This window comes from Heptranchias perlo, chromosome 8 (genome assembly GCF_035084215.1).
Source record: "Heptranchias perlo isolate sHepPer1 chromosome 8, sHepPer1.hap1, whole genome shotgun sequence".
In the NCBI taxonomy this organism is placed as follows: Eukaryota; Metazoa; Chordata; class Chondrichthyes; order Hexanchiformes; family Hexanchidae; genus Heptranchias; species Heptranchias perlo.
In genome coordinates this window covers 571,316-585,290 of record NC_090332.1, presented here as the reverse complement: position 1 = coordinate 585,290, position 13,975 = coordinate 571,316, and the positions used below count along the sequence as shown (strand labels likewise).

Genomic DNA, 13,975 nt, shown 5'->3' with positions numbered 1-13,975 from the left:
AGAGTGAGAGATAAACCCCTCCCCCACACTGTCAATCACAGAGTGAGATAAACCCCTCCCCCACACTGTCAATCACAGAGTGAGATAAACCCCTCCCCCACACTGTCAATCACAGTGAGAGATAAACCCCTCCCCCACACTGTCAATCACAAAGTGAGAGATAAACCCCTCCCCCACACTGTCAATCACAGAGTGAGAGATAAACCCCTCCCCCACACTGTCAATCACAGAGTGAGGGATAAACCCCTCCCCCACACTGTCAATCACAGAGAGGGAGCGATAAACCCCTCCCCCACACTGTCAATCACAGAGTGAGATAAACCCCTCCCCCACATTGTCAATCACAGAGTGAGATAAACCCCTCCCCCACACTGTCAATCACAGAGTGAGAGATAAACCCCTCCCCCACACTGTCAATCACAGAGTGAGATAAACCCCTCCCCCACACTGTCAATCACAGAGTGAGATAAATCCCTCCCCCACATTGTCAATCACAGATTGAAATAAACCCCTCCCCCACACTGTCAATCAGAGTGAGATAAACCCCTCACCCACACTGTCAATCACAGAGTGAGGGTTAAACCCCTCCCCCACACTGTCAATCACAGAGTGAGAGATAAACCCCTCCCCCACACTGTCAATCACAGAGTGAGATAAACCCCTCCCCCACACTGTCAATCACAGAGTGAGATAAACCCCTCCCCCACACTGTCAATCACAGAGTGAGATAAATCCCTCCCCCACACTGTCAATCACAGTGAGATAAACCCCTCCCCCACACTGTAAATCACAGTGAGAGATAAACCCCTCCCCCACACTGTCAATCACAGAGTGAGATAACCCCTCCCCCACACTGTCAATCACAGAGTGAGATAAACCCCTCCCCCACACTGTCAATCACAGAGTGAGATAAACCCCTCCCCCACACTGTCAATCACAGAGTGAGATAAACCCCTCCCCCACACTGTCAATCACAGAGTGAGAGATAAACCCCTCCCCCACACTGTCAATCAGAGTGAGATAAACCCCTCCCCCACACTGTCAATCACAGAGTGAGGGATAAACCCCTCCCCAACACTGTCAATCACAGAGTGAGAGATAAACCCCTCCCCCGCACTGTCAATCACAGAGTGAGATAAACCCCTCCCCCACACTGTCAATCACAGAGTGAGGGATAAACCCCTCCCCCACACTGTCAATCACATAGTGAGAGATAAACCCCTCCCACACACTGTCAATCACAGAGTGAGAGATAAACCCCTCCCCCACACTGTCAATCACAGAGTAAGATAAACCCCTCCCCCACACTGTCAATCACAGAGTGAGAGATAAAACCCTCCCCCACACTGTCAATCACAGAGTGAGAGATAAACCCCTCCCCCACACTGTCAATCACAGAGTGAGATAAACCCCTCCCCCACACTGTCAATCACAGAGTGAGATAAACCCCTCCCCCACACTGTCAATCACAGTGAGAGATAAACCCCTCCCCCACACTGTCAATCACAAAGTGAGAGATAAACCCCTCCCCCACACTGTCAATCACAGAGTGAGAGATAAACCCCTCCCCCACACTGTCAATCACAGAGTGAGGGATAAACCCCTCCCCCACACTGTCAATCACAGAGAGGGAGCGATAAACCCCTCCCCCACACTGTCAATCACAGAGTGAGATAAACCCCTCCCCCACATTGTCAATCACAGAGTGAGATAAACCCCTCCCCCACACTGTCAATCACAGAGTGAGAGATAAACCCCTCCCCCACACTGTCAATCACAGAGTGAGATAAACCCCTCCCCCACACTGTCAATCACAGAGTGAGATAAATCCCTCCCCCACATTGTCAATCACAGATTGAAATAAACCCCTCCCCCACACTGTCAATCAGAGTGAGATAAACCCCTCACCCACACTGTCAATCACAGAGTGAGGGTTAAACCCCTCCCCCACACTGTCAATCACAGAGTGAGAGATAAACCCCTCCCCCACACTGTCAATCACAGAGTGAGATAAACCCCTCCCCCACACTGTCAATCACAGAGTGAGATAAACCCCTCCCCCACACTGTCAATCACAGAGTGAGATAAATCCCTCCCCCACACTGTCAATCACAGTGAGATAAACCCCTCCCCCACACTGTAAATCACAGTGAGAGATAAACCCCTCCCCCACACTGTCAATCACAGAGTGAGATAACCCCTCCCCCACACTGTCAATCACAGAGTGAGATAAACCCCTCCCCCACACTGTCAATCACAGAGTGAGATAAACCCCTCCCCCACACTGTCAATCACAGAGTGAGATAAACCCCTCCCCCACACTGTCAATCACAGAGTGAGGGATAAACCCCTCCCCCACACTGTCAATCACAGAGTGAGATAAACCCCTCCCCCACACTGTCAATCACAGAGTGAGGGATAAACCCCTCCCCCACACTGTCAATCACAGAGTGAGATAAACCCCTCCCCCACACTGTCAATCACAGAGTGAGATAAACCCCTCCCCCACACTGTCAATCACAGTGAGATAAACCCCTCCCCCACACTGTCAATCACAGAGTGAGGGATAAACCCCTCCCCCACACTGTCAATCACAGAGTGAGATAAACCCCTCCCCCACACTGTCAATCACAGAGTGAGAGATAAACCCCTCCCCCACACTGTCAATCAGAGTGAGATAAACCCCTCCCCGACACTGTCAATCACAGAGTGAGATAAACCCCTCCCCCAAACTGTCAATCACAGAGTGAGGGATAAACCCCTCCCCCACACTGTCAATCACAGAGTGAGAGATAAACCCCTCCCCCACACTGTCAATCACAGTGAGAGATAAACCCCTCCCCCACACTGTCAATCACAGTGAGATAAACTCCTCCCCCACACTGTCAATCACAGAATGAGATAAACCCCTCCCCCACACTGTCAATCACAGAGTGAGAGATAAACCCCTCCCCCACACTTTCAATCACAGAGAGAGGTAAACCCCTCCCCCACACTGTCAATCACAGAGTGAGATAAACCACTCCCCCACACTGTCAATCACAGAGTGAGATAAACCCCTCCCCGACACTGTCAATCACAGACTGAGAGATAAACCCCTCCCACACACTGTCAATCACAGAGTGAGAGATAAACCCCTCCACCACACTGTCAATCACAGAGTGAGGGATAAACCCCTCCCCCACACTGTCAATCACAGAGTAAGATAAACCCCTCCCCCACACTGTCAATCACAGAGTGAGAGATAAAACCCTCCCCCACACTGTCAATCACAGAGTGAGAGATAAACCCCTCCCCCACACTGTCAATCACAGAGTGAGATAAACCCCTCCCCCACACTGTCAATCACAGTGAGATAAACCCCTCCCCCACACTGTCAATCACAAAGTGAGAGATAAACCCCTCCCCCACACTGTCAATCACAGAGTGAGAGATAAACCCCTCCCCCACACTGTCAATCACAGAGTGAGGGGTAAACCCCTCCCCCACACTGTCAATCACAGAGAGGGAGCGATAAACCCCTCCCCCACACTGTCAATCACAGAGTGAGATAAACCCCTCCCCCACATTGTCAATCACAGAGTGAGATAAACCCCTCCCCCACACTGTCAATCACAGAGTGAGAGATAAACCCCTCCCCCACACTGTCAATCACAGAGTGAGATAAACCCCTCCCCCACACTGTCAATCACAGAGTGAGATAAATCCCTCCCCCACATTGTCAATCACAGATTGAAATAAACCCCTCCCCCACACTGTCAATCAGAGTGAGATAAACCCCTCCCCCACACTGTCAATCACAGAGTGAGGGTTAAACCCCTCCCCCACACTGTCAATCACAGAGTGAGAGATAAACCCCTCCCCCACACTGTCAATCACAGAGTGAGATAAACCCCTCCCCCACACTGTCAATCACAGAGTGAGAGATAAACCCCTCCCCCACACTGTCAATCACAGAGTGAGATAAATCCCTCCCCCACACTGTCAATCACAGAGTGAGATAACCCCTCCCCCACACTGTCAATCACAGAGTGAGATAAACCCCTCCCCCACACTGTCAATCACAGAGTGAGATAAATCCCTCCCCCACACTGTCAATCACAGAGTGAGATAACCCCTCCCCCACACTGTCAATCACAGAGTGAGATAAACCCCTCCCCCACACTGTCAATCACAGAGTGAGATAAACCCCTCCCCCACACTGTCAATCACAGAGTGAGATAAACCCCTCCCCCACACTGTCAATCACAGAGTGAGGGATAAACCCCTCCCCCACACTGTCAATCACAGAGTGAGATAAACCCCTCCCCCACACTGTCAATCACAGAGTGAGATAAACCCCTCCCCCACACTGTCAATCACAGTGAGATAAACCCCTCCCCCACACTGTCAATCACAGAGTGAGGGATAAACCCCTCCCCCACACTGTCAATCACAGAGTGAGATAAACCCCTCCCCCACACTGTCAATCACAGAGTGAGAGATAAACCCCTCCCCCACACTGTCAATCAGAGTGAGATAAACCCCTCCCCGACACTGTCAATCACAGAGTGAGATAAACCCCTCCCCCAAACTGTCAATCACAGAGTGAGGGATAAACCCCTCCCCCACACTGTCAATCACAGAGTGAGAGATAAACCCCTCCCCCACACTGTCAATCACAGTGAGAGATAAACCCCTCCCCCACACTGTCAATCACAGTGAGATAAACTCCTCCCCCACACTGTCAATCACAGAATGAGATAAACCCCTCCCCCACACTTTCAATCACAGAGAGAGGTAAACCCCTCCCCCACACTGTCAATCACAGAGTGAGATAAATCCCTCCCCCACATTGTCAATCACAGATTGAAATAAACCCCTCCCCCACACTGTCAATCAGAGTGAGATAAACCCCTCCCCCACACTGTCAATCACAGAGTGAGGGTTAAACCCCTCCCCCACACTGTCAATCACAGAGTGAGAGATAAACCCCTCCCCCACACTGTCAATCACAGAGTGAGATAAACCCCTCCCCCACACTGTCAATCACAGAGTGAGATAAACCCCTCCCCCACACTGTCAATCACAGTGAGATAAACCCCTCCCCTACACTGTCAATCACAGTGAGATAAACCCCTCCCCCACACTGTAAATCACAGTGAGAGATAAACCCCTCCCCCACACTGTCAATCACAGAGTGAGATAACCCCTCCCCCACACTGTCAATCACAGAGTGAGATAAACCCCTCCCCCACACTGTCAATCACAGAGTGAGATAAACCCCTCCCCCACACTGTCAATCACAGAGTGAGATAAACCCCTCCCCCACACTGTCAATCACAGAGTGAGGGATAAACCCCTCCCCCACACTGTCAATCACAGAGTGAGATAAACCCCTCCCCCACACTGTCAATCACAGAGTGAGGGATAAACCCCTCCCCCACACTGTCAATCACAGAGTGAGATAAACCCCTCCCCCACACTGTCAATCACAGAGTGAGAGATAAACCCCTCCCCCACACTGTCAATCAGAGTGAGATAAACCCCTCCCCGACACTGTCAATCACAGAGTGAGATAAACCCCTCCCCCAAACTGTCAATCACAGAGTGAGGGATAAACCCCTCCCCCACACTGTCAATCACAGAGTGAGATAAACCCCTCCCCCACACTGTCAATCACAGTGAGATAAACTCCTCCCCCACACTGTCAATCACAGAATGAGATAAACCCCTCCCCCACACTTTCAATCACAGAGAGAGGTAAACCCCTCCCCCGCACTGTCAATCACAGTGAGATAAACCCCTCCCCCACACTGTCAATCACAGTGAGATAAACCCCTCCCCCACACTGTCAATCACAGAGTGAGATAAACCACTCCCCCACACTGTCAATCACAGAGTGAGATAAACCCCTCCCCCACACTGTCAATCACAGACTGAGAGATAAACCCCTCCCCCACACTGTCAATCACAGAGTGAGATAAACCCCTCCCCCACACTGTCAATCACAGAGTGAGATAAACCCCTCCCCCACACTGTCAATCACAGTGAGATAAACCCCTCCCCCACACTGTCAATCACAGAGTGAGATAAACCCCTCCCCCACACTGTCAATCACAGTGAGATAAACCCCTCCCCCACACTGTCAATCACAGAGTGAGAGATAAACCCCTCCCCCACACTGTCAATCACAGAGTGAGATAAACCCCTCCCCCACACTGTCAATCACAGTGAGATAAACCCCTCCCCCACACTGTCAATCACAGAGTGAGAGATAAACCCCTCCCCCACACTGTCAATCACAGAGTGAGAGATAAACCCCACCCCCACACTGTCAATCACAGAGTGAGATAAACCCCTCCCCCACACTGTCAATCACAGAGTGAGAGATAAACCCCTCCCCCACACTGTCAATCACAGAGTGAGGGATAAACCCCTCCCCCACACTGTCAATCACAGAGTGAGGGATAAACCCCTCCCCCACACTGTCAATCACAGAGTGAGATAAACCCCTCCCCCACACTGTCAATCACAGAGTGAGGGATAAACCCCTCCCCCACACTGTCAATCACAGAGTGAGAGATAAACCCCTCCCCCACACTGTCAATCACAGAGTGAGAGATAAACCCCTCCCCCACACTGTCAATCACAGAGTGAGAGATAAACCCCACCCCCACACTGTCAATCACAGAGTGAGATAAACCCCTCCCCCACACTGTCAATCACAGAGTGAGAGATAAACCCCTCCCCCACACTGTCAATCACAGAGTGAGGGATAAACCCCTCCCCCACACTGTCAATCACAGAGTGAGGGATAAACCCCTCCCCCACACTGTCAATCACAGAGTGAGATAAACCCCTCCCCCACACTGTCAATCACAGAGTGAGGGATAAACCCCTCCCCCACACTGTCAATCACAGAGTGAGAGATAAACCCCTCCCCCACACTGTCAATCACAGAGTGAGAGATAAACCCCTCCCCCACACTGTCAATCACAGAGTGAGAGATAAACCCCTCCCCCACACTGTCAATCACAGTCCCTCCTTCTCCTCCAGGCCAGTGATCTGACCACTCCCAGTGCTGCTCACAGCTGCAGGGGTGATTTGGTGATAATGGGGGTGCTGTTGGGGGTGAGGAGCTGCATCGCAAGAAACCAGCAGTGAGAATTAGGATAGGGAGCAGCAGAAGCTTTGTTGCACAGAGGGTTGTGGGATTTACTGTGGATTTAGTGATTGAAGCAGAGTCAATGTCAACATTTAAGAATAGGTTGGCAGGGTGGTTGAAGGAAAGGGGATAAAGGGTCAGGACGGGACATGGGATTAGTTTACTGCTGGTCTGGAGGATCGACCCCAACAGGGACTGGATGAGCTGAGTGGCCTGTTTCTGTGCTGTTATCTCTGGGTAAGAGCCCCCTCAGTGACACCAAGTGGCCACAGCCTCCAACTACATGCAGATGCAAAGCGGTTGAATTGTTCCAGCATCACAACGTGTTAGATTGTGGGAAAATACTACCAAAAACATCACGTTACAGGAGTCATATGGAGCTGTGGACATGATTAACATTGAAAGGGACTGAGGGGAATATCGGTCAACACATGACTGACAATGTAATATAGAGATGGTCAGAAAATGCTCCAAACTCCCTCCCTGAGCTCAGTTGCACACAGTTTGGGGGTATGGGGTTATAGGGGCATGGGGGTGTGGGCATGGTGGTATGGGGCATGGGGGTAGGTGGTGTTGAGAGATATGGAGAGAAGGTGGGTAGGTGGAGTTAAGCTACGAGAAGGGATAGGCCTTTTAACCCTGTGAGCCATTCTGTGTCTGACAGTATTGAGGATGAGGCCAATCTCTACCGCCTGCATGTCGGAGGTTTCAATGGAACAGTGGAGGACTCCTTCGCCTGGTACCACGATAAGAGGAGCTTCAGCACGCCCGACACTGGCAACATCTGCGCTGAGATCTCTCATGGAGGCTGGTGGTATCACCAGTGCTTCTTCTCCAATCTCAATGGGGTTTACTACAAGGTAACTGCCTCCAACTCTCAACCAATCTCTGCCGCCGGCTTCCTTTGCCACATCAGAGAGAGGGAACTTGGTTGTGGACTCCTCAGTTCAACATCCTATAGACATGAGCAGCTCACACACCTTCACCCCAGGGGCAGGTACAGCACGGGTTAGATAGAGGGTAAAACTCCTTCTACACTGTCCCATCAAACACTCCCAGGGCAGGTACAGCACGGGTTAGATACAGAGTAAAACTCCCTCTACACTGTCCCATCAAACACTCCCAGGGCAGGTACAGCACGGGTTAGATACAGAGTAAAACTCCTTCTACACTGTCCCATCAAACACTCCCAGGGCAGGTACAGCACAGGTTAGATACAGAGTAAAACTCCTTCTACACTGTCCCATCAAACACTCCCAGGGCAGGTACAGCACGGGTTAGATACAGAGTAAAACTCCTTCTACACTGTCCCATCAAACACTCCCAGGGCAGGTACAGCACGGGTTAGATACAGAGTAAAACTCCTTCTACACTGTCCCATCAAACACTCCCAGGGCAGGTACAGCACGGGTTAGATACAGAGTAAAGCTCCCTCTACACTGTCCCATCAAACACTCCCAGGGCCGGTACAGCACAGATTAGATACTGAGTGACGACACCCAGCTCTACCTCACCACTACCTCTCTCAACCCCTCCACTGTCACTGATTTATCACACTGCTTCTCTGACGTCCAGTACTGGATGAGCAAAAATTTCCTCTAATTAAATATTGGGAAGACCAAAGACATTGTTTTTTGTCCCCGCCAAAACTCTGTTCCCTGGCCACCGACTCCATCCCTCTCCCTGGCCACCGTCTGAGGCTGAACCAGACTGTTTGCAAACTTGGAGTCCTATTTGACCCTGAGATGAGCGTCCAACCACATATCATCTCCATCACCAAGATCACCAACTTCAACCTTCTTAATATCACCTGTCTCCATCCCTGACTCAGCTCATCTGCTGCTGAAACCCTCATCCGTGCCTTTGATACCTACAGACTGGACTATTCCAATGCTCTCCTGGCTGACCTCCCATCTTCCACCCTCCATAAACTTGAGCTCATCCAAAATTCTGCTGCCCGTATCCTAACTCGCACCAAGTCCCGTTCTCCCATCACCCCCTGTGCTCGCTGACCTACACTGTCTCTCAGTCTAGGAAAGTCACGATTTTAAAATTCTCATCCTTGTTTTCAAATCCCTTCATGGCCCTCGCCCCTCCCTATCTCTGTAACCTCCTCCAGCCCTACAACGCACCCAGATCTCTGCGCTCCTCTAATTCGGGCCTCTTGCGCATCCCCGATTTTAATCGCTCCATCATTGGCGGCCGTGCCTACAGCTGCCTAGGCACTAAGCTCTGGAATTCCTTCCCTAAACTTCTCTGCCTTTCTACCTCTCTCTCCTCCTTTAATGTGCTCCCTATAATGTACCTCTTTGACCAAGGTACCTCTCTGTTCCTCCCCCTCTTCCCTCCCTCTCTCTTTCCCTTCCCTCTCTCTATTCTTCCCCCTCTCTCTCCCATCCCCCTCTCTCCCAGGGGATGTGGTCTATACTGTCCCATCAACCATGGGAGTATGGGTTCAGCTTTGTCACCTACAAGCCATTTGTTGAGTCCTCCCAATCCTACTTCCACTCCCCACTCCCTCCTCCCCCTCTCCAATCTCCCTCCCTCTCTCTGTTCCTTCCCCTATCTCTTCCCTCCCCCTCTCTGTTCCTCTCCCTCTCTTTCCCCCTCCCTCTCTCTGTTCCTCTCCCTCTCTTTCCCCCTCCCTCTCTCTGTTCCTCTCCCTCTCTCCCCCTCCCTCTCTCTGTTCCTCTCTCTCTCTCTCTCCCCCTCCCTCTCTCTGTTCCTTCTCTATCTCTTTCTCCCACACCCCCTCCCTCCCCCTCGCTCTCTCTCCCCTCCCTCTCTGTTCCTCCTGCTCCCTCTCTCTACCCCTCCTTTTCTCTCCCCCACTCTCTATTTCTCTCCCTCCCTCTCTCTCTGTTCTTTCCCCTTTCTCTCCCTCTGCCTCTCTCACGCCCTCCCTCTCTCTCATCATTCCTCTCTCTGTTCCTCCCCTCCATCTCTCTCACCTCCCTCTCTATCTCCCCCTCCCTCTCTATCTCTCCCTCTCCTCTCTGTTACTTCCTCTCTCCCCCTCTCTCTCTCCTCTCTCGCCCACCTTCACTCACCCTTCCCTCTCTCGTCTTCCCTCTCTCTCCCTTCCCTCTCTCCCCACTTTCCTCTCCACCTCTCTCTGTTCCTTTCCCTCCCTCTCTCTCTCTCGCCTTCCCTCTCTCTCACTCCCTCTCTCTCCTTCCGTCTTCCTGTTCCTCCCTCTCCCTCTCTCCCCTTGATCTCTTTGTTCCTCCCCTCCCTCTCCCTCCCCTCCCTCTCCCTCCCCTCCCTCTTCCTCCCCTCCCTCTCTCTCTCCATCCCTCTATCTGTTCCTCCCCTTCCCCTGTCTCCCCCTCTCTTGCTTTACCCCTCCCTCTCTCTCCCTTCCCTCTTTCTCCCCTCCCCCTCCCTCCCCCCTCTCTCAGTTTCTCCCACCTCTGACCCCATCCCTCTCTCTCCTCTCTCTCTCTCTTCCTCCCACCTCTGACCCCATCCCTCTCTCTTCTCTCCCTCCCTCTGTTCCTCACCCTCTCTCTCCCCTTCCCACTCTCTATTCCTCCTCCCCCTCTATCACCCACCTCTCTGCTCCTCCCCTTCTTCCCTCCCTCTCTCTATTCCTCCCCATCCCTCTCCCTCCCTTCCCTCTCTCTCCCTCCCTCTCTCCTCCATCTTCCTGTTCCTCCCTTCCCCATCTCCCCTTGATCTCTTTGTTCCTCCCCTCCCTCACTCTCCCCCTCCATCTCTCTCCCTCTCCCTCCCCTCTCTCACTCTCCCCTCCCACTCTCGCTCTCCCTTTATCTCCCCTCCCTCTCTTTCCCCGTCCTTCTCTCTGTTCCTCCCACTCCCTCTCCCTTCCCCCTCTCCTCTTCCTCTCTCTCTCTCCTCCGTCTTCCTGTTCCTCTACCTCTCTCTCCCGCACTCTCTCTGTTCCTCCCCTCCCTCTCTCTCCCCCACTCTCTCTGTTCCTCCCCTCCCTCTCTCTCCCCCTCCCTCTATCTGTTCCTCCCCTTCCCCTGTCTCCCCCTCCCTCTCTCTCTCCCTCCATCTCTCAACCCCTCCCTCTTCGTGTTCCTCTCTCTCCCCTCTCTGTTCATGTCCCTCCCTCTTTCTCTCCCTCTCTCTCCTCTCCCTATCTCTCTCCTCCATTTTCCTGTTCCTCCTATCCCTCTCTCTCCCCCTCCCTCTCCATCCCCGTCCCTCTATCTCTCCCTCCCTCTCTCTTGCCCTCCCTCTCTCTCCCCCTCCCTTTCTCTCGCCCTCCCTCTCTCTCCCCCTCCCTCTCTCTGCACCCCCCACCCGCTCTCACTCCCGCCCCCCGATCTCACACTGTCCCTCTCTCTCCCCCACAGGGTGGAAGATACGAGAAGGGCCAGAAGCCCCTGGGACCTGATGGTGTTGTGTGGTACAGTTGGAGAAACTCCGATTACTACTCCCTGAAGAAGGTGTCAATGAAGATTCGCCCAAGAAACTTTCGTCCACACCTGTCCCCTGACTGAACCCCAGAGGGTATGGGAGGGCCCCTGTGACGTCAGCTCCAGATAACCTCGGGTGTCTGCTCCAATCTGTCCAAGGACAGGAGCAGGCCACAACAAGCCCCCACCCACCCACCCACAAACCATATCCCCAACCCACTCCCATATCCCCAAGCCAACCACCATATCCTCAACCCACTCACCATATCCTCAACACAGCCACCGAATCCCTAACCCACCCAATATATCCCCAACCCACCACCATATTCCCACACCCACCTACCATATCCCAAACAACCCACCATATCCCCTACCCACTCACCATATCCCCTACCCACTCACCATATCCCCTACCCACTCACCATATCCCCTACCCACTCACCATATCCCCTACCCACTCACCATATCCCCTACCCACTCACCATATCCCCTACCCACTCACAATATCCCCCAACCAACCATCATTTCCCCAACCCACTCACCATATTCCCCCACCCACCTACCAGTCCTTTGTTCCTCTACACCTCTCAGTATCCTCCCATTTATTGTATATTCCCTTGCCTTGTTTGCCCTCCCCAAATGCATTACCTCACACTTCTCTGGATTGAATTCCATTTGCCCATCTGACCAGTCCATTGATATCTTCCTGCAGTCTGCAGCTTTCCTCCTCATTATCAACCACACGGCCAATTTTTGTATCATCTGCAAACATCTTGATCAAGCCCCCCCACATTTAAGTCCAAATCATTAATATATATCACAAAAAGCAAGGGACCCAGTACTGAGCCTTGCGGAACCCCACTGGAAACAGTCTTCCAGTCACAAAAACACCCCTCAACCATTACTCTTTGCTTCCTGCCACTGAGCCAATTTTGGATCCAATTAGCTACTTTCCCTTGGATCCCATGGGCTTTTACTTTTTTGACCAGTCTGCCATGTGGGACCTTGTCAAAAGCCTTGCTAAAATCCATGTAGACTACATCAAACGTGTTACTCTCATTGACCCTCCTTGTTACCTGCTCAAAAAATTCAATCAAGTTAGTCAGACACAACCTTTCCTTAACAAACCCATGCTGACTGTCATTGATTAACCTGTGCCTTTCTAAATAACGATTAATACTGTCCCTCAGAATTGATTCCAATAATTTGCACACCACCGAGGTTAGACTGACTGGCCTGTAATTACTCGGTCTATCCCTTTCTCCCCTTTTAAACAACGGTACAACGTTAGCAGTCCTCCAATCTTCCAGCACCACGCCTGTAGCCAGGAAGGATTGAAAATGATGGTCAGAGCCTCCGCTATTTCCTCCCTTGCTTCTCTAAGCAGCCTGGGATACATTTCATCCAGGCCTGGTGATTTATCTACTTTCAAAGGTGCTAAACCCCTTAATACTTCCTCTCTCACAATGATTATCCCATCCAATATTTCACACTCCTCCTCCTTAACTACAATCTCTGCATCGACCCCCCACTTTTGTGAAGACAGACACAAAGTATTCATTAAGAACCATACCCACATCTTCCGCCTCCACACATTGGTTACCTTCTTGCTCTCTAATAGGCCCTACTCTTTCCTTTGTTATCCTCTTGCTCTTTATGTATTTATAAAACATTTTTGGGTTTTCCTTAATTTTACCTGCTAGTATTTTTTCATGCCCTCTCTTTACTTTCCTAATTTCTGTTTTAATTTCACCCCTGCACTTTCTATACTCCTCTAGGCTTTCTGCAGTATTGAGCTGTATGTTCCTCGTCATCCAGGGGGCTCGAGATTTGGCAGTCCCACCCTTTATCTTTGTGGGAACATGTTTACTCTGAACCCCTTGAATCTCCCCCTTGAATGCCTCCCACTGCTCTGGCACTGATTTACCTTCAAGTAGCTGTTTCCAGTCCACTTTTGCTAAATCACTTCTCAGCTTAGTAAAATTGGCCTTTCCCCAATTTTTACTCCTGTTCTATCTTTGTCCTTTTCCATAACTAAATCTAACTGAATTATGATCACTACCACCAAAATTCTCTCCCAGTGATACTCCTTCCACCTTCCCAGCTTCATTCCCTAAAACTTAATCCAGAACTGCCCCGCCTCTTGTTGGGCTTGCTACGTATTGGCTAAAATAGTTCTCCTAGAAACATATATAAAAATAGGAGCAAGATTAGGCCATTCGGCCCTTCGGGCCTGCTCCACCATTCAAAATGATCATGGCTGATCGTCTAACTCAGTACCCTGTTCCTGTTTTTTTCCCCATATCCCTTGATCCCTTTAGCATTAAGAAATATATCTATCTCCTTCTTGAATATATTTAATGACTTGGCCTCCACTGCCTTCTGTGGTAGAGAATTCCACAGGTTCACCACCCTCTGAGTGCAGAAATTTCTCCTCATC

The 13,975-nt window shown here is 51.2% G+C and overlaps 1 protein-coding gene across 1 annotated transcript in view; it reads left to right on the top strand.

Moving 5' to 3' along the window:
• Positions 1-11,619, top strand: part of LOC137324285 (fibrinogen-like protein 1) — a 66,100-nt gene extending 54,481 nt beyond the window's left edge. Inside the window, exons 5-6 of the mRNA XM_067988426.1 lie at positions 7,812-8,007; positions 11,473-11,619. Coding sequence (XP_067844527.1) covers positions 7,812-8,007; positions 11,473-11,619 — 343 coding nt within the window. The remainder of the gene's footprint in view (positions 1-7,811; positions 8,008-11,472) is intronic.
• Positions 11,620-13,975: the final 2,356 nt, after the last annotated feature.